The sequence below is a fragment of the Thamnophis sirtalis genome, unplaced genomic scaffold, assembly GCF_051295495.1.
Source record: "Thamnophis sirtalis isolate CommonGarterSnake01/CBP01778 unplaced genomic scaffold, rThaSir2_p1.2 scaffold_1, whole genome shotgun sequence".
Lineage (NCBI taxonomy): Eukaryota > Metazoa > Chordata > Lepidosauria > Squamata > Natricidae > Thamnophis > Thamnophis sirtalis.
Window position 1 is genome coordinate 170,078,134 of NW_028261381.1, and position 19,662 is coordinate 170,097,795.

Consider the following 19,662-nt stretch of genomic DNA (forward strand, 5'->3'; position numbering starts at 1 on the left):
CCTCTCAACACTTGGGCTATATATCCCCAGCTACCTGTTTTGGGGGAGATTTGGGGCTGATGTGGTTACTTGTGACCGCACGATACTTCCAGATGTGGGACAAGGTGCCTCTTAGGAAGTCAGAAGGCCGCCCCATTAGCCCCAGTAAAGGTTTGATGTCCTGGTGTTTTGCCATATACATCTCAATTTTTAAAATGCTTTTTGCAAAATTGTGGTGTCTAGCGAGACAATAACCTTGTTCTGCCATTTCTGACTTTTGCAGAAGCAGAACTCAACGTTGTTTGGAAATGACCACAGTACTTACTGCAGAGACTCTCAACCAATCTCGTTCTGTTTTGTTTGCTGCTCAAATACGTAAACTGTTTAAAAGTAAATGGCAAGGAGAATAAATACATGTTTTCTGCAGAGCAGTGGAGAAGAAAACTATCTGTGTCCCCAAACTCAATTCAGTTCTTCCAGTTAAAGCGGCAGGTTCCGATTGCTCTTGGCCCCACATACCAAGCAAACAAAAATATCACTGATCACTTCGGCCCTTTGCTTCTATCAAACCAGCATTGTTGATCCTTAGATTTTAAGTTCTTTGAGGTGATGAATACCCTTCTGATGGCCCTCTTTCTCAGGTGCTCTGCACACTTTGTCAGAAAAATCATGTCCAAAACTTGAGTCCATTTTGGGGTGAGATATTTTAAGAAGGACGTAGCAAATTGGAAGAGAATAACAGACTTAGAAGGGACCTTGGGGGTCTTCTAGTCCAATCCCCTGCTCTGGCAGGAAACCTTACGCCATTCCAGATAAATAATTGTCCAATCTGCTTAAAAACCTCCAGTGTTGAAGCACCCACAATTTCTGGTGGCAGGACGTCCCACTGATTAATTGTTCTCACCGAGACGGAAATTTCTCCTCGGTTCTAGGTTGGTTCTCTCCTTGATCAGTTTGTTGATTCTTGTCCTGCCTTCAGGGGCTTTGGAGAATACGTTCCACACCCCACGTCTTTGTGGCAGCCCCAGATCAAGTGGAAGGCAAAGGAAATCGGGATAAAGTATAGAAATAGGGCCTGTAAGGAACAGTTGAGGGGAAAAAAGGTGCATCTTGAGCTTGGAGAAGATAGTCTGGACAAGAACAGATTGGAAAGCATTCTTCAAATCCCTAAAAGCGGCAAATACTCGCTCTACAAATTAAGTCTATAAGGCAAGACTTAGTTTAAGGAGTTAAAGTTACAGTGGAGCGCCTGCGTGGCGTAAGTAGTTGGATGCATCAGCTTAGAACTAGGAGACTGGGAGTTCTAGTTCTGCTTTAGGCAAGAAACTAGCCGAGTCACTCTAAGACAGACATTTTCTTTTTTAAGAGCTGGGGGCCATAATATACACATAATGTTCAGACGAGTAAGGGCCATTCTTTCTGGAATAACGACGCAAAGTGGATGACACTGGATCATACTCTGGCAGAATCAAAATATTCTTATTTTGGGGGAAGCGGTGAAGCATATCCCCCCGCCCCCCGGTGAGATATTTGGTGAGATCCCTGCTTCAAGGTCGCCAGAAAAGGTGGGACCAAATTTTGATCCTGTGAAGGTCATATAGTTTAAATGCACTCTGCAGAGTAGAGACAAGTCCAGAGCTATTTTGTATGGAAAAATCACTTTTCTCTAATTTTGCTGCAGTTCCGTGCTCTTGGAAGGAGGCAAAATTTTGGCCCTACCAGCAAGAGAATAATTTATAGAGAAGCAACAATGGCGGCACCTATTTTGTTGGCTGGAGGTTGCATCAGGAGGCAGCTGTTCCTTAAATGTATTCCACCTGGCTTATAAAACAGTTGGAAAAAAATCACTGAATGGGTAGAGAAGCACCTTATGCTTCAAAGGTATTTGTTGAATGGAAAGATGGCAGTGGTTTAGAGCTGATACTCCGAGTGTAGAAGGCCTCAGATTCAAAGATGGCGCCTGCAGTTAAAAGGATCTTACGTTGCAATAGAAGGAAACTTCTCCCCCCCCCCCCCGCACCCCCGGCTTCTCCCTGAATTATTACTATGGGATTTCAAATACAAAAGAAATAAACCTGCTGTCTTTTGATAGTTTTGCCTTCTAGGGAGCCACCAAGGATATTTATACAATAAAAATGGGAAGATATTATACGCACATACATATGTATGTATGCATGTGTGTGTGTGTGTGTGTGTGTGTATGTGTGTGTGTATGTATGTATGTATGTGTGCATATCTATCTATCTATCTATCTATCTATCTATCTATCTATCTATCTATCTATCTATCTATCTATATATATATATATATATATATATATATATATATTAGATTTTATAGATTTTATTACATATATATATATGTATGTATTTCATCCAATTTTTATACACATACACACCAGTGGTGGGTTTCAAATTTTTTTAGAAGCTCTTCTGTAGGTGTGGCCTGCTTTGTGGGAGTGACTTGCTGGCCATGTGACCGGGTGGGAGTGGCTTGCTGGCCATGTGACTGGGCGGGAGTGGCTTGGCAGTCATGTGACTGGGTGGGCGTGACCAACTAGTAAAATGTAGTGAAACTCACTTAACAACGCTCTTGCTTAGCAACCAAAATGTTGGCTCAGAAACTCTGGCATTTGAGGCACGCAAGTCTTAAAGCTGTCAAATTACAACACCCTTGCACCCCTAACCCTTTAGAAAAAAACCCCCAGGGGTGTTCAGACTTGACAGCTTTAAGACTTGTGGACTTCAACTCCCAGAATTCCTCCTCTCGCTCTTCATCTTGATGATGTGCGGACGGGCGGGGGGGAGGGAGCTGGAACCGGTTCTAAATGGCACGGTAGATTTGTGGAACCCACCCCTGATACACACATATATATACACACACACACACACATCTGATTTCTAAGCTGTCTGGCTCCCATACAAATGCATACATTCTTATCCTTTTGTTGTATGCTTGTGTGTACAAAGACAAACACACATACACACCAATTTCTGTTGTGTTTGTCTGTGTGTGTGTAGCTTAAAAACATTTTTAAGCTACCTGGCTCCCATACAAATGCATATATTCTTATCCTTTTGTTGTATGCTTATATGCATACTTGCGTGTGTGCGTACACACACACACACACACACACACACACACCAAGGGTATTCAAGAACATGGATTTCTCTGCAAAACAAGATAAACGGCTCTTCAGCCCCCGCAGCGTTGCCAATCCTTAATGCCTTCCCCAGTGTGGTGCTCTCCCAAAAAATTGGATCAATAGCTCCCATCATCCCCGGATGAAGATGATAGGAGCAGGAATCGCACATAACCAGAAGAGGCCAGGTTGTAGAAGATGATGTCCCTGTAGCACTTTCTCATAAGTTCAACTAGCTTTCGGTCCTCCTCCATCTGAATTGCTCTCTCAATCTGGCTGGTGGCCTTTGATGGTCATTGTTCGAATTTGGTCTATCGGCGGTGGCGATAAGACTTCATATACCCCTTGAGTTGGCGGCAAGAGCAATGCACTGGTGTGCCGTAGGGTTAAGTGTTGCAGCCGGAACCGTTAAGTATCATCACCGGGGTTCGGGACTCTCGTTCTGGAAACCTTCCAGCTTCTCGACCTTGGCTAAGGGGCTGTTTATGGTCACGGCTTCTTCTGTGTCAGCCTCCACCTTCTTCTCCTCGTAAAGGTTCTCTTCTTGGAGGAAGAGGCCACTCTCTGCCGAGGGAGCTGCGCTGTCCTCTGTGGTAGCATCCTGATGGCGCTCATTTCTGCATCCCTCGTGGTGGCTGTGGTTGCCAAGGCGGCTGGATGCCACCACTGCTTTCACGGCGGCCTGTGTGTATTAGACATGACATGACAAAGAGTGACATTGGTTTGAATGCACATGTTATTATTTTAAAGGAGCCGTAAAAGGATGCGGTTGGCAGTGACTGTGTTCTGACCCAGCTTCCCAAACAAGCCTTCTGAAGTTAACTCAAAGATTCCTTTAATTAGGAGTGCCGGCAATAAGTTTCTCTCTGACTGCAGGCTAACAAATCTGTCTGGCCGGAAGATGAATAGTTGTCTGCTACATCCATTCATCTTCGCCCCCTGCCTTTTATCCCCAGAGCTAGGATGGAGCTTCCCTAGCATCAGTGGATCTTCCTTCCCAAGAATCGGCCCACGGATTTCCACTGCTCTCCTCTCCTCTGCCTTCTGTGCATCTGCATGTCAGGCACCAGACTAGTAGTGGGTTTCAAAAAGTTTTAGAACCTCTTCTGTAGGTGTGGCCTGCTTTGTGGGAGTGGCTTGTCAGCCATGTGACCAGGTGGGGGTGGCTTGCCAGCCATGTGACTGGGTGGGCGCGGCCAACTTGTAAAATGTGGTGAAACTCACCTAACAACGCTCTTGCTTAGCAACCAAAATGTTGGGTAGGAACTCTGGCATTGAAGCACGCAAGTCTTAAAGATGTCAAGTTACAAGACCCTCGCACCCCTAAGCCTTTAGAAAAAAAAACCCAGGGGTGTTCAAACTTGACAGCTTTAAGACTTGTGGACTTCAACTCCCAGAATTCCTCCTCTCACTCTTTATCTTGATGATGTGCGGACGGGCGGGGGGAGAGAGCGGGAACCGGTTCTAGACGGCACTGTAGATTTGTGAACCTCTTCTATAGAACTGGCAGGAACCCACCCCTGCACCAGACCCAACTGTTCCTCCTCTTCCTCATCAGCCACCTGCAGACCTGGGGGCTGCTGACTCTCCATCTGCGGGCTGACAGATGGCCCAGGCTCTGCCTCTGTCTCTCTCTCTCTCTGCCAGCTCCATTCCCTCTTCCTGCTCGGAGCTCTCAGGTTGCCTTGATGCTGACCCTGACTCCCACACCACCACCACCTCCTCCTCCTCCTCCTCCTCCTCCTCCTCCTCCTCCTCCTCCTCCTCTGATTCGGCTGCTGGACGGGCAGGCAGCCAGCAGGCCACAACAGAATGTTAGTCTCCTTCACTGGCCCTGTTTATATATGTTTATTATTATTTGCAGTTTGGTCTACTGGTTAAGGCACCAGGCTAGCAACTGGGAGACTGTGAGTCCCCCCCTTAGGCATGAAAGCTGGCTGGGGGACTTTAGGCCAGCCACTTTCTCTCAGCCCAACCTTCCTCACAGGGTTGTTGTGGAGAAAATAACAGGAAGAAGTCATATTAGACCATAGACCGATTCGATCACACAGGTTAGGTCTCCTCCGGATTCCATCTGCCAGCCAATGTCGGCTGGCGACTCCCGGGGGAGAGCCTTCTCTGTTGCAGCGCCAGCCCTCTGGAACGATCTCCCCGTGGAGATCCAGACCCTTACTACCCTCCCGGCCTTCCGCAAAGCCACTAAGTCCTGGCTGCTCCAGCAGGCCGGGGGGCTCTCGAAATATCCAGCCCCCCGGAGATTGTGACTGTTGTATATTTTAATGTTGTTTGTGTATTATTCCCCTTCCCTTGTTTTATTGTAAGCCGCCCGGAGTCCTTCGGGAGTGGGCGGCATACAAATCAATAAAACTATAACTATAACTATATTAGATATTTTTGCCACTTTTAAGTTGTTTGCAAAAATAACAAAAGAAGCCTATAAATTAAATAAATAAATAACTGGTTGTTTTGACCGAATTTTAATTCTATGCTAGCCACTCAGAATTGGCCCTATGAGATGCAGGACAGCACAGGCCACTCAGCAATTACTCAGCATCCATTCAGCAACTATTTAAACTTTAGTTATGATGGTGCTGAATGAGGGATAAGAGGTCCTCCTAGTTGTGGTCATTGCAGCATCCCCATGGTCACATCTTCATTGTTTGTGGACGCTCGGCAACTGGCTTGGCAAATGTCACAATTATGACATCCCGCAGTCACGTGATCACCGTCTGCAGCCTTCCCTGCCAGCTTCTGACAAACATTGGAGAGGTGTTGTGGCCTATCAGCAGTCAGTGGAGCTGGCAAACAGATTTGGACAGTAAGGATGTTGGGGAGGAACCTGGGCCAGTCCTGGAGTCTGGGGAAGGTTCTGATGAGGGCTCTGTGTCGGAGGCAGAGAGGGGGCCAGGGCCGTCTGACAGTTATCAGCTGCCTTCCCAGTCAGACATCAGGGAGGCACACGAACAGCTGGAGTTTGTTTCCAGTGTGCGCATGCGCAGAGTTGCCAGATGAAGGGAACAGCTAAAGAACAGGAATCGACTTGGGAGTAAGGCCACAGGTGGACGATGAATGTCCCCCTCCCAGAGGAAATAAAAGAGGAGCAAAAGGGGAGGGGAGTTTTCAGGAGACAATTAGTTCGCTTAATTGGTTCCTGACTCTCCCAGACTCCTTGCCAGGTTTTGCAGATATCGGCCTGTCAGCTCTCCAAGCCAGATAAGGTCTGTGACTGTAAATCCTCCCTTGAAAGACTTTGATGGACGTGAATGAGCAGGATTTACAGCAAATTAATAAAAGGGGTTTTTGTCGGGGCAAGGAGTTTGCTTCATGCTCTCGGGGAAGCCTCGGTCAGAACAAGAAGCCAACAGGAGGTTGAAAATGTCAGTAGTGTGACTGTGAATGATGATTCATGGGAATGATCTTGAGGCACGAGGGGAAGGGATGCTGTTTAGCGAATGATCAGACAAGAAGGGGCTTAATGGTCAGGAAAATAAAGTTAGGGATGACCCATCCTAATGGATATTTTCAGACTTGCAAAATTGATGCCAGTCCTTCCAGGTAAGCCAGACCAGGAAATGTGAGCTAGTTCTACTTAATTGTAAGGTTACATTGCTATATTAATCTTGCAATTATAAACCTCCCGCTGTCACTTTTAGCAGCCTGCTCAATTAGGGCGAGGACTGCCTAAGTTCTTTCCCTGACCATTAAGCAACTGAGGGCTCCCCCCTCTTTTATCTGATTGTTTCCTAGACAGCATCTCTTCCCCTCCTCCCTCAAGGCCATATCCCATGGGACGCTGGCTCTGTATGGGATTTACCTAACAACAGCACTGGGAGTGCCGGAATTGCCACCATAAGTCGGCATGGTAACATGATATCATGCTTTATGATTGCATTGCTTAGCAATGGAGTTCCTGGTTCCAATTACTGTTGGTCACTGAGGACTGCTTGCATACATTTATTTTAATTAATTATATTAATTAATTCTCACGGGCACCGTGTTGTCTAATGCTAAACCCAGGTGGCCGAGTGCCAATGGAACAAAGATGTGAAAAAGAGAAATAATAGCTGCAATTGGATCACTGTTACAAACATATGCCAGGCATTGTTAAGACTTCAGGTGCAAGAGAGCCCATCCACCACAGCCAGCCATTGGCAGCAGGTGTTTATGTCTCAGAAGAATCATACACTTCACATTTTCTGCACAAAAGGGAAATTTCAGGCACTCTATTTACACCAGAGATAGCCATCCCCGGGTTTAAAAATCACCCTCCCTGCAAAAGGGAAGAATAAGGGAAAGGAACCATCGTTCTGATCCTGTATGATGGTAAGTTGGGACAGTTGTAAAATGGGTCGGTCCCATGTCTGATCCGATTTCATGATCTTTTTTGCAGTGGTTGCTAAGCGAATCAATTATGGTGGACGTGGTTTTGTTGAAAGCAAGTGCTGGTTTACGACAAAACCGTCATCAAAGGCAGTCACATGACCACGGGACGCTGCAAACCGCCGTAAAAGTGGCCGTGTTGCCAAGGGTTTGAAATTGTTATGTGACCATGTGTGTGTGTGTGTGTGTGTGATTCTCAGAACTTTGAATTCCGGTTGTACAGTAAGTAGCCCAAAGTAGGTCCATCATAACTTTGATCGAATGGTTATAAGTCAAGGCCCACCTGTATTGGATTTTGACCTGCCCCCATAGGCACCTGTCCTATGCTACTTTTGGGTGGCTTGCCTTGCACCCTGACTCTGAACCTCTGCCACTGAGATTGGGCCCCTAGTTCCCTGCCCCCGCCCCCAGGCCCCAGACAGGTGCACAGGATACGCAGAATCTTACCTTTAATTTCCTCCTTGCATTAAACTCTTGCAGTTTCTTCTGGGTGCTGTCCATGTGAGCAAATTTAGCAGTTTTGCCCGTCACCCAAGGGTGCTCTAGGGCTTGAAGAACTGTTAGCCTCTTCTGAGGATCCAGGACAATCAGCTTTTGCACCTACAAAGGCCAGAGGGAGATCTACTGTGACAACTCCAGTGTCATATCATGTGGGACCTACCTAGAGTAGCCCCATGGTGAGATAGGCGGCAAATACATTTAACAAATGATAACGGATGCAAATATCCTTTACGGCATAGTTCCAGGAACCATCTCACCCCATTGGACTGTCCTGTCCCACTTGCTCCAGAGGAAGAGACTTGCTACAGAGCCCTTCTGTCAAGGGGGCGTAGTTCCCACCTCTGATGTAGATCATTATTTACATATTGTCCCCAACAATCAGGATCCTCATTTTACTGGGTTTGGAAAGATGGAAGGCTGAATCTGTCAGGTTTCCGAAAGTTGCACCAATTAATTCATGAGCCTCGAGCCAAGTTTTAAAAGAAATCTAGTCATTTATTAGGAACCCTATTTCCTCAATACCCCTTTGCAGTGAGATCTAACCTCATTTTTATTATGGCTGAACTTTGCCCGTTTTTTCCCTCCCCTCAGTCTGTGTCATAAATCACATTCTCCAATGAGGTGCATGCCTCACAAGCTTGCTATAGTAATCTGAGATCCGACTCTGGCTGAAAGTATGCATGGAATGAGCTCCCCCCTTTCCTCACCATGGCAACTTTATGAGTTGACATAGTCAACTTTGAGCCCCATTAGGATCGAACTCCAGGTTATGGCCAGAGTTAGCCTGCAATACTGCACACTTTAACCACTGTGCCACCAGAGCTCCTTAATGGATGCCAGAACAAGCAGTTGCAGACAGGGGTCAATCATCCATCAGGGCAGTGCTCAAAATACAGGAACTCACCAGGTCCTTGGCATTGAGGGACACTTCATCCCACCAAGGGGAGACAAACTCGTAGTCACAATTTAGGATTCGGCTGTACATATACTGATCTCCTCTTGGGTCAAAGAAGGGTTCAAAGCCACATAGCCTAGGGGAAAAAATGGAAGAAACAGATGCCTATAATTTGGGGACTTATTTATTTACATTCTGCCTTGATTATTTTTACAAATAATGTGGTGACCATATCCAATGCGCCTTCCTCTTCCTATTTTCTCCACCACAACAACCCTGGGAGATGGGTTAGGTTGAGAGAAAGTCATCCTGCTGGCTTTCATGCCTAAAATGGGACTAGAACTCCAAAGGCTCCTGGTGACCGCTGGCCTCATTTATGGTCATAAGTCGAGCATTACCTGAAATTGGTTACCTGGGGGTTTAGCTATCTTTCTTTTTTCTTCTTCTTCTTCTTAATGTATTTCATTTTCTTTTGCTTTTTATTTGTTAGTCATGCTGAGTTGCTACTGAGTCAGGCAGCCTTAAAACTGAATCAATCAATCAATTAATGTGGGAGGGGCTTAATTAGCTGGGTTTTCCTTTCCGCCTTTCTGTTCACTGCTTCCTTCTCCCACCTCATCACTGAGGCACTGTAGGGCCTGCATTTATGTTGCAAAGTAAAACTAAGACTTTTTTTTTAGCATACCCTGCCCTAAATATACGAGTAGTCCTCAACCTGCGACCACAATTGAGCCCAACATTTCTGTTGTTAAATGAGACATTTGTTATATGAGGTTTTCCCCATTTTCTTGCCTCGGTTGTTAAGTTGATCAGCTAGTAATCCGGTTGTTAAGTGAACCTGTCTTCCCCATTGACTTTGCTGGCCAGAAGGTCACAAAAGGGGGGGTCACATGACCTTGGGATATAACAACGGTCGTAAGTGGGAAACAGTTGCCAAGCATCTGAATTTGGATCATGCGACCGTGGGGATGCCGCAAAGGTCGCAACTGTGGAAAATGGTAATGTAAGGATTGTATTTGCACAAAGTTGGAAAAAATGAAGATATCCCTATGGATGAAGAATGTGATTAGGAAAATATTAGAATGTGCAGAAATGAATAGGTTAACACTTGAAATTAAAGAGAAGCAACAATCTGATTATTAAAACATATGGAGATTATTTTATCAATGGTTAGAGCATAAATATGAAAAGTGGAAAAAAGCAGAGGAGTGAAACAGAGAAAATGCTTTTAACAAAGTTAAATAAGTGAAGAAGAGGATTGTTATAGTATTAGGTATGGTATATATTAGTATTAAGTTAAGAATAGATATGGCTGTAAATTTTAATTGTTATTGTATAAAATATTTGCACAAAATATTTGTATTCAGACGACACTGTTTCCTGGAAGATGATGTTTGAATCAGAATAAAATAATTTTCTTTTTTAAAAAATGGTCATAAGTCACTTTTTTTAGTGCCATTGTAACTTCAAATGGTCATTAAATGAGGACCACTTTACAGTGTTAAGGGTTTGTTTGTGTTTTAGCCGATGGGACTGTGATTAAACCGTGACCTGTCAAAACCGCGCTCGACTAAGCCGCGCCCGATTAAACCATGTCACTGACGTCATCAACAGAGCGACAACAGCCAGCGCGGAGAAAGAAGGACGCTTTAAATAGCGCTTTGAAAGCAAGCCGATTCAACTTAAGGTAAGGGTTAGGTTTAGGGTTAGGTTTAGGGTTAGGTTTAGGGTTAGGTTTAGGGTTAGGTTAAGGGTTAGGGTTAGGTTTAGGATTAGGTTAAGGGTTAGGATTAGGTTTAGGTTTACGGTTAGGTTTAGGGTTAGGTTAAGGGTTAGGGTTAGGTTTAGGTTTAGGGTTAGGGTTAGGTTAAGGGTTAGGTTAAGGGTTAGGATTAGGTTTAGGTTTAGGGTTAGGGTTAGGTTTAGGTTTAGGTTTAGGGTTAGGTTAAGGGTTAGGATTAGGTTTAGGGTTAGGTTTAGGGTTAGGTTAAGGGTTAGGTTAAGGGTTAGGGTTAGGTTTAGGTTTAGGTTTAGGTTTAGGGTTAGGTTAAGGGTTAGGTTTAGGGTTAGGTTTAGGGTTAGGTTAAGGGTTAGGTTTAGGGTTAGGTTTAGGATTAGGTTTAGGGGGGTTAGGTTTAGGTTTCGGGGTTAATTTTAGGTTTAGGGTTTGCAGCGTGCTTCTGTCTCCGCGCTTTTGTCGCTCTGTTGATGATGTCAGCGGCGCGGTTTAGTTGGGCGCGCTTTAGTCGAGCGCGGTTTTGTGGTGGAACCGATTAAACAACTCTCAGCAAAGTAGAAGTCAAAATATAGACACACGAGTGATCCACGATAACCGAATTACAAAAAAATGATAACTCCCAATAACATAAAGACAGACAGGCGTTCCTTCAATAAGCTACATTTTAAAAGACTTCTGGAAGAGCTTTGATTTAATATGCTTCCGAAATGAGACAGAGGTTAATCTAGCTTCTCATTACTGAGAAACATTTCCTGCTGGCCTCAATGCCCCTAACTTCACGGCACTGGAGAACCACACAGCATTTTTCCAGAAATGTTCTTATTGGGCTATCGATTCTTAGCCGAAGGAGGTGACCCTTAGGGCATCTCAGTACCAAGCCAACCACAGTTTTATAGATTAAAAACAACAACACTTTAACTAGAAACCTGTTAGAAACAGATTTATTAGCCTCATGCAGCAGTTATGATGTGAGGATGTTCTCCATGGCTCCGGGCACTTCATCAGTCTTTCTGCTGGCAAAAACAGTGTGGCATAAAATCGTATTGCCAATCTGCCAGCAGGTGGGGGTGTCCATATTTGCTGTGTGCAGGGCAGCTTAAGGAAAGAGAGTGTGTATAGCGGGGCTAAAATGCTACCAGTTCGGACCAATTTACCTGAACCGGTAGTAAAAAATGCTACCGGTTTGGGTGAACCGGTATTTCCGACGATCAGTTGGGTGATGATCAGCTATGACACGCAATTTATATTAGCTAGAATCGTTGGATTTCCTGCTTTCTAGCTAATCTATATTGTGTGGCACAGTGGATTCCCCCCCCCCCCCCCGGGCAGTTCTACTTACCTTAGCCTCGGAAGGCTTCAAAATGTTCTTTTTTTAGTGCTGCGTGGGCACACCTGAGGCATGCATGGGCACAAAGCGTGCACTCGGTAGCAGACTCCTCGAACCGGTGGCATACTTCAGAGAATTACACCGCTGGTATATAGTTAGTCCTCGACTTATGACCACAATGGAACCCAACATTTCTGTTGCTCAACAAGGCAGGGGTTAAGTGAGTTGTGCTCCACTTTACAAAGTCTTTTTTTCCCCCGCCACAGTTGTTATGTGAATCACTCCAAGCGTTAAGCAAATCATACAGTCGTTCAGCGAATCTGGCTTCCCCCATGGACTTTGCTGGTTAGAAGCCAGCTTGGAAAGGTTACAAATGGTGATCACACGACTGGGGGACACTGCAACTGTCAGAAGTACATGTCAGTTGCCAAGTGCCTGAATTCTGATCACATGATCAATTGGGATGCTGCAACGATCGTAAGTCACTTGTTTTCAGTGCTGTTGTTAACTTTAAACAGTCACTAAACAAATGGTTGTAAGTTGAGGATTACGGTACTTGTACTCCTTTTGAAGCTTTGTGGACAAGTAAGGATGTTTTTTTACCAAAACAACCTTTGATCTGAAACAACCAATCTCTTGATATTCTTATCGTAATAGCAATGGCACTTAGACTTACATACTGCTTTACAGTGCTTTACGGCCCTCTCTAAGCGGTTTACAGAGTCAGCTTCTTGCCCCCAACAATCCGGGTCCTCATTTTACCCACCTCAAAAGGATGGAAGGCTGAGTCAACCTTGAGTCGGTTAGATTTGAACTGCCGAACTGCAGCTAGCAGTCAACCGAAATAGCCTAAAATAGTACTGCACTCTAACCAATGTGCCACCTTGGCTCTTTTACACTTTTATACTTACTGTATTTTTCAGAGTATAAGATGCATTGGAGTATAAGACGCACCAAGGTTTTGAAGAGGCTTTTTTTTTTTTAAAAGTAGGTATGTAGATAAAAGGATAGAGAGGGGGGGAGAGAGAGAAATACAGTAGGTAGGTAGGGAGAGAGAGAGTAGGTAGGTAGGTAGATAGAGGGATAGAGAGAGAGAAATACAGTAGGTAGGTAGGGAGAGAGAGAGAGAGAGAGAGAGAATAGGTAGGTAGGTAGATATTTCCAGGTGTATTTATCCATGTGCTGGAGAAGGAAATAGCTGACAAGCTATAGCACCTAAAACTTTGTTTCTGCTGGCACAGAACTTGATCAATGTAATTCTCATCAACCACTCTAACTAAAGAGCTGTCCGAAAGGAAAAAAAAAGTTTTTGCACTCTACAAACCTCCCCAAAACGGCCCGTTTTGCACAAAAACGGGCCTGTTTTTTTTTCAAATAAAAGGCATGAATAGCCTGGGGGGGGGGGGCTTGCAGAGTGCTACGAGGTGGGGGGGGAATGAGCAAAAAACAGCCAGTTTTTTGCAAAAACAGGGCCATTTTTCACCCAAAAAATTGCATGCATAGCCTTATGGTTGCTTATAGAGTGCTGCTGGGGGCTGGTGGGGCAAAAAACGGCCCATTTTTTGCTCATTTCTGTCCTCCCAACCTCCAGGAGAACTCTGGGAGCACGGCCATTTTTGTGAAGGGGCAGGGATTCAGGAGGCAAAAAAATGCTGTATTCGATGTATAAGACGCACCCAGATTTTCAGCCTCTTTTTTGAGGACAAAAGGTGTGTCTTATACTCCGAAAAATATCGTATCTTATATTTACATTTTTGCATGTTCCTTTTTCTTTTATAATACACTGAAAGCAAATAAAAAAGAATACAGCATGCCTGTGAGTGTGTTTGTGTGTGAGTGTGGTGGTGGGGGAGTCAGAAAAATGTTGTGATTTTATTTGGAGAGAGAAATAAACAAGAGAGAGTGGGAGGTAAAGAGATGGTGGCTGAATGGATCTAATTTATTTTTAAGTTGAAAGCAGAGAACAGCAGAAATTATGGCTGAGTGAGACTCACCCCCTCCTCTAAAAAACAAAATAAAACAAAAAGAAACCAGAATAAGACGCGGCATATTTCACATCATGCTTGCTTGCTGGGCCACGTTTGAAAGGAACAGTGTGAGTGAGCAATTCACAACGACAGGAGTTTTGTGTCAAAGTATTTTAGCATTACTCACAAAATGTATGTTATGACGCCCACAGACCACATATCCACTTCAGGGCCATATGGTGAGCCGTGGAGAATTTCGGGTGCTGAAGGCATTTGAAAAATAAACAAAAGACAGAATTGAGAGAGAAAGAAAGAGAGAGAGAGAGAGAGAGAAGTTGGCAGACATATCTTGGCTTCCATTTCCACCCTTCCGCCCCCTCCTGCTATGACTCTCTTCCCTGCTCATTCTCCTAAGCATAACCGGTGAAAACTCACACTCCTTCATGGATGATGGGCAATTTTCTTGGATGTTTCCCAACCTGACACTTGCTATCACTTCCACTTTTGCACACTCATGGGGAAGGAGAAGAGAGTGGCATGTTGTTATTTGCCCATTCTTCCCTGATGGCCCTTTGAAACAGAATGGAGAAAGCCTAAAGATACCCGTAGCCCAAATTATCTGCCCAAAAGCCTTCTTATTTGAGTCAAGATAGATAGGTGGCAAAATGAGGGTGCTAAAACCAGATGACCGCTAGATGGTAGTAAAGCTCCATAAAACTCTCTCTGTTGCCATCTAGTGGTTGCCTTAAAGGTAAGTCAGATTCTTTAGGCCAGGCAGCCATTATCTCGTTTAACCATGGCGGGGGTGTCAAACTCGATTTCATTGAGGGCCGTATCAGAGTTGTGTTTGACCTCGGGAGGGGGGGGGGCGTGGCCAGATTGATGTCACTCGTGTGGAGGGCGCCTGGTGGCCTGAGTGCTCTGCCAGCAAAAACGGGCTCCCATGCTGAGGGAGCCCTAGAACCTGGGTCTCCCCATTACTAGTCCACCACTTTCATCATTACCTCAACACCTTAGCTCTTGGGCTGAGAGGGTGGGCTTAGCTCAAAGTCCTCTGTGAACCTGGGTTTCCCCATTTCTGGTCCAATAGCTTCACCAATAAATCCTGGCTCTTGAGAACTCAATGTTTGTGAATAGATGAGGCAGCCAGTTTGGTGTAGTGGTTAAGGCATCAGGCCATAAACTGGGAGACCACGAGTTCTACTTCTGCCTTAGGCAGGAAGACAGCTTTGGGTGACTTTGGGCCAGTCCCTCTCCCTAGCAGAAAGAAGAAGCGGGAACCACTTTTGAAAATGCTGCCAAGAAATTTAAGGGATTAGCCCTACTGGTTGGTTGGAGTCAACCAGAGGTGGGTTCCTACCATTTCGCACCTATTCGGTAGAACCGGTTCGTCAAATCTACCGAACCGGTTAGAAGAGGTTCCACCAGTGGACCCGGAAAGCAGGCCACACCTACAGAAGAGCTTCCAAAATTTTTTGAAACCCACCACTGGTCCTTGGATATGATGATTCTACACTATCATGCTCATATTTATAAAACTCATTGCCTCTGTGAAAGGTAAGGATGACTACTGCGTTTGTGGTGCAATCAGAACATTGCGTGTGTTGAAGTTGTTTCAACGCAAACCAAAGATGCCTTTTAAAAAACACGTTTACATCATATTCTTATGCATGCCAGGGCTGTGTGTGAGGTAGTTTAAGGTGGTTCTGACAAGTGTGATCGGCATCTTCATATCCGGTCACATGGGCTGCAAGCCACTCCCATCCGGTCACATGGGTGGCAAGCCACTCCCACAAAGGAGGCCACACCCACAGAGTAGGCTCAAACAATTTTTGAAACCCACCACTGGAGTCAACATTGACTCAAAGACACACACACACACACACATGCACACACAAACTGATGAAGGGAAAGGTATCTTCTATGAAATGAAGTTCCTATGGAGAGCTAGGTGGTATTCAGAAGATCAGCGGGTAAAGCTAAATTAAACATTCCATAAGAAACAGGATATTATCACCATCTTTCTGTAATGGGTGCTTGGAAGCAGAATATCCATATCTTTCTTTGTGTAAAAAGAGACCTGGTAACCCAATACAGGAATGCTACCAGGAGTGGTATTCACTTACTTTCCCTACCAGTTCGCAAACGTGAGCATGTGCTCATGCTCGCTTCGCTCACTTGCATGCGCCCCGTCCACACCATGCGCTCAGCCTTCGATACATGCGCTTTGATCGCACGCATGGCTTGCACGGATGTGCACGGCTTGAAAACGTGCCTAAATAGCATAGAGGTGGGGTGGGCCCACCGGCCATTTCCACTACCGGTTTTGGAGAACCGGTCCGAACCGGCTAAATACCACCCCTGAATGTTACCTTATTAAAGATTAGAAAGGTTTGCTTTAGTTTTTAAAAGGATAAAGAGGGTTTCCTCTAGGGAAAATTTGACAGAACAATTATTAAGTATGGTCCAGGGTTAAAAAGGCAACAAGAGATAAAATGAAATACTTTATAGCAGGATTTCTCCGCCTCAGAAACTTTAAGATGGGTGGACTTCAACTCCCAGAATTCAACATGTAGGCTGGGAGTTGAAGTTCACCCTTCTTAAAATTGCTGATGTTGAGAAACACTGCTTTATAGAATGAAATAATGTCTGAATCAGATGACACTGTCTATCATTTACAGTTTACACACTGGTTTGGGAACAGTAACAAGAAGCAGATTTTAGGTGGAATAATACTGGTTGGTAATCTGAAAAAAACACCAGATCTCAGTTGTAAATCTTTACATGACCACTAGGAAGCAGTAGAGAGAAAGAAAGGCTAACATTTTGCTGGCATCTACTGGACATCTGGATTTTCACACCCCAGATATAATACTCCTGCAAAAGATGTTTTCTTAAAGAGCACAATTGCTTATAAAGCTGGGCACTTTCTTCTTAGAAATAGGGCCCAGAGTAACGAATGAACTCCCCTTCCTCTTGCACCCCTACCTCCTTAACCTGGATAGAGTTCCCCATTGCTTTCCATCACATACTCACCACAGTATCCTGGTGTGCCACATACGGTTTTCATTGTATCTTGCTCATCCACAATTTTAGATAAACCGAAATCACCTGGAAGAAAACAGAGGTGGTTATGTGTGAAAGAGAATATTTGTATGGTTTATGGTTTATGGTTTTATTATTTATAGGCCGCCCTTTTCCCTGAGGGGACTCAGGGCGGCTTACAATATATAGGGAGGGGAGTACAAGACAGTAAGACATAAAACAATACATAGTAAAAATAGTACACAACATTCATCATTCGGGTGGGGACGGATTACGATCTTTATCCCCAGGCCTGACGGGATAGCCAGGTCTTGAGGGCTGTGCGGAAGGTCTGGGCGGTGGTGAGGGTACGAATCTCCACGGGGAGATCGTTCCAAAGGGTCGGAGCTACTACTGAAAAGGCTCTCCTCCGTGTAGTTGCCAGTCGACACTGACTGGCGGATGGAACTCGGAGGAGGCCTAATCTGTGCGATCTAATAGGTCGCAAGGAGGTAATTGGCAGGAGGCGGTCTCTCAAGTACGCAGATCCACTACCATGAAGGGCTTTATGGGTGGTAAGTAGCACCTTGAAGCGCACCCGGAGATCAACAGGTAGCCAGTGCAGCTCGCGGAGGATAGGTGTTATGTGGGTGAACCGAGGTGCACCCACGATCACTCGCGCGGCCGCATTCTGGACTAGCTGAAGTCGCCGGGTGCTCTTCAAGGGCAGTCCCATGTAGAGCACGTTGCAGTATTCCAGCCTAGAGGTCACAAGGGCCCGAGTGACTGTTGTGAGAGCCTCCCGGTTCAGGTAGGGTCGCAACTGGCGCACCAGGCGAACCTGGGCAAATGCCCCCCTGGTCACAGCCGTCAGATGGTGGTAGCTCAGGATTAAACTTGTGTGATCCTTGCAACTGTCTGAGCTTGGTTGCTTTCTTGCAGACGTTTCATTACCAAGCTAGGTAACATCATCAGTGATTGTAGGGAGTGGGGTTTGCTCTCATTTTATAATGTAGTTGTCAGACCTGGAAGCCATCTTTTACACTGGGCCTTCAGGCTTGCCATATTTTCTACTGTGGAACAATGGGAGGGGGGATTATATGGAGTATGGGTGAGATATAGTCAAAATAACATTCTTTTCTCAGAGAGTCAAGGACACCTTGCCCTGCAGCTGCGATGGGAGGCGTCTCCAGTTTTGGATGGTGCCTGATTGGGCCATGTGATGGACATGTGGGTGCTGGACAAGGACTGGAACTTTCTTTCGGGTGGGGAAAACCTGGAAACTTTCAGATTCGGGTTTTCCCAGATGTGCCAATATGACATCGCCAATAAAATGGAACTTTGAGGAATCTCAAGCCTCGGAGTCTTTTTTTGTTGGGGGGGGGGGTCTTACTTGGAACCCTGATATTAGTGGCTTGTCCAGTCAGGAGTTGGTGAGAGTGGTGGTCTTTGGTTGGGCTGTTTACTGTTAGCTTGTTGGGCAGTTCCTTGATTTGGGGTCCTGTTTATTTCTCTATTGTTCTCTGATGTTAATCTTGGTGTTAATCTCTGTTCACTTGGATGTTGAAGAGCATTGAAAAAAAAGTCATTTACGACTGGATCTCTCACTTATAACTGTCACAGCATCCAGTTTGGGTGCTTGGTAACCAGCATATATTTACTCCCGAGATCATGTGGCCGCCATTTGCAAACTTCCCAGCGGGCTTCCAATAAGGGAAGCCAATGTGCGAAGCCATTCGCTTAATGGACATGGGATTCATTCAACAACTTCAGTGGTTCGCTTAAGAATCGTGGAAAAAAGCGTGGCACGACAAAACCGCGGTCCACTAAAGCGCGCCCGATTAAAGCGCGTACCTGACGTCATCAGCAGCGCGACAAATACGACCGCGGAGATTTTAAAAAGCGTTTTTAAAGCAAGCCGATTCACGTAAAGGTAAGGGTTAAGTTTAGGGTTAGGGTTAGGGTTAGGTTAAGGGTTAGGGTTAGGGTTAGGTTTAGGGTTAGGTTAAGGGTTAGGGTTAGGTTTAGGGTTAGGTTAAGGGTTAGGTTAAGGGTTAGGTTTAGGGTTAGGTTTAGGGTTAGGTTTGGGGGGGTTAGGGTAAGGTTTTCGGGTTAATTTTAACTTTACCGCTCACAGCGTGATGTTTTCGTCGCGCTATGATGATGTCAGGTACGCGCTTTTGTCGAGCGCGCTTTAGTCTACCGCGGTTTTGTGGTGGAACCAAAAAAAGGTCATAAAAATCAATTGCTAAACTATCTAAACCTCCTTGCTGAGGGACGGAGTGTCCGATCCCAATTGTGGTCACAAATCAAGGACTCTACCTTATCAGTAGCTCAGGGTTGAACTGTGGACCCCTTGGTGTTCTCTTAGCCTGGTTGATGTTTTTCACATTTCATTACCCAGTGAATGACAAGACAATGCCATCAGCGTAAGAAAACCAACCAAATAAGAATCTGGAACTCCAAGAGAAGAGAATATTTGGAGTTCAGGATTCAGCTATGGAGTCCTTGGTGCTCTCTCTTTCATGCTTCCTGAGCTTAATTGTTTTCCTGCAGACGTTTCATTACCCAACTAGGGAACATCATCAAGGCTGATGGTGTTACCTCGTTGAGTAATGAAATGTCTGGAAGAAAACCACCAAGCTGAGAGAGCACCAAATGGGGGATGAATTTTAGATCAATTAGGATTGATTCTTAAGCCAACTCCCA

At 45.2% G+C, this 19,662-nt stretch overlaps 1 protein-coding gene across 1 annotated transcript in view; it reads right to left on the reverse strand.

The window, feature by feature from the left end:
* Nucleotides 1–3,057: 3,057 nt before the first annotated feature.
* The window catches only part of LOC106551954 (calcium/calmodulin-dependent protein kinase type IV), a 61,468-nt gene continuing 44,863 nt past the window's right edge, over nucleotides 3,058–19,662 (reverse strand). The window contains 6 exon segments of the mRNA XM_087703247.1: nucleotides 3,058–3,551; nucleotides 3,554–3,803; nucleotides 7,949–8,101; nucleotides 8,907–9,033; nucleotides 14,117–14,192; nucleotides 16,966–17,040. Of these exon segments, the coding sequence (XP_087559373.1) occupies nucleotides 3,508–3,551; nucleotides 3,554–3,803; nucleotides 7,949–8,101; nucleotides 8,907–9,033; nucleotides 14,117–14,192; nucleotides 16,966–17,040 (725 nt within the window). The 3' untranslated portion in view covers nucleotides 3,058–3,507.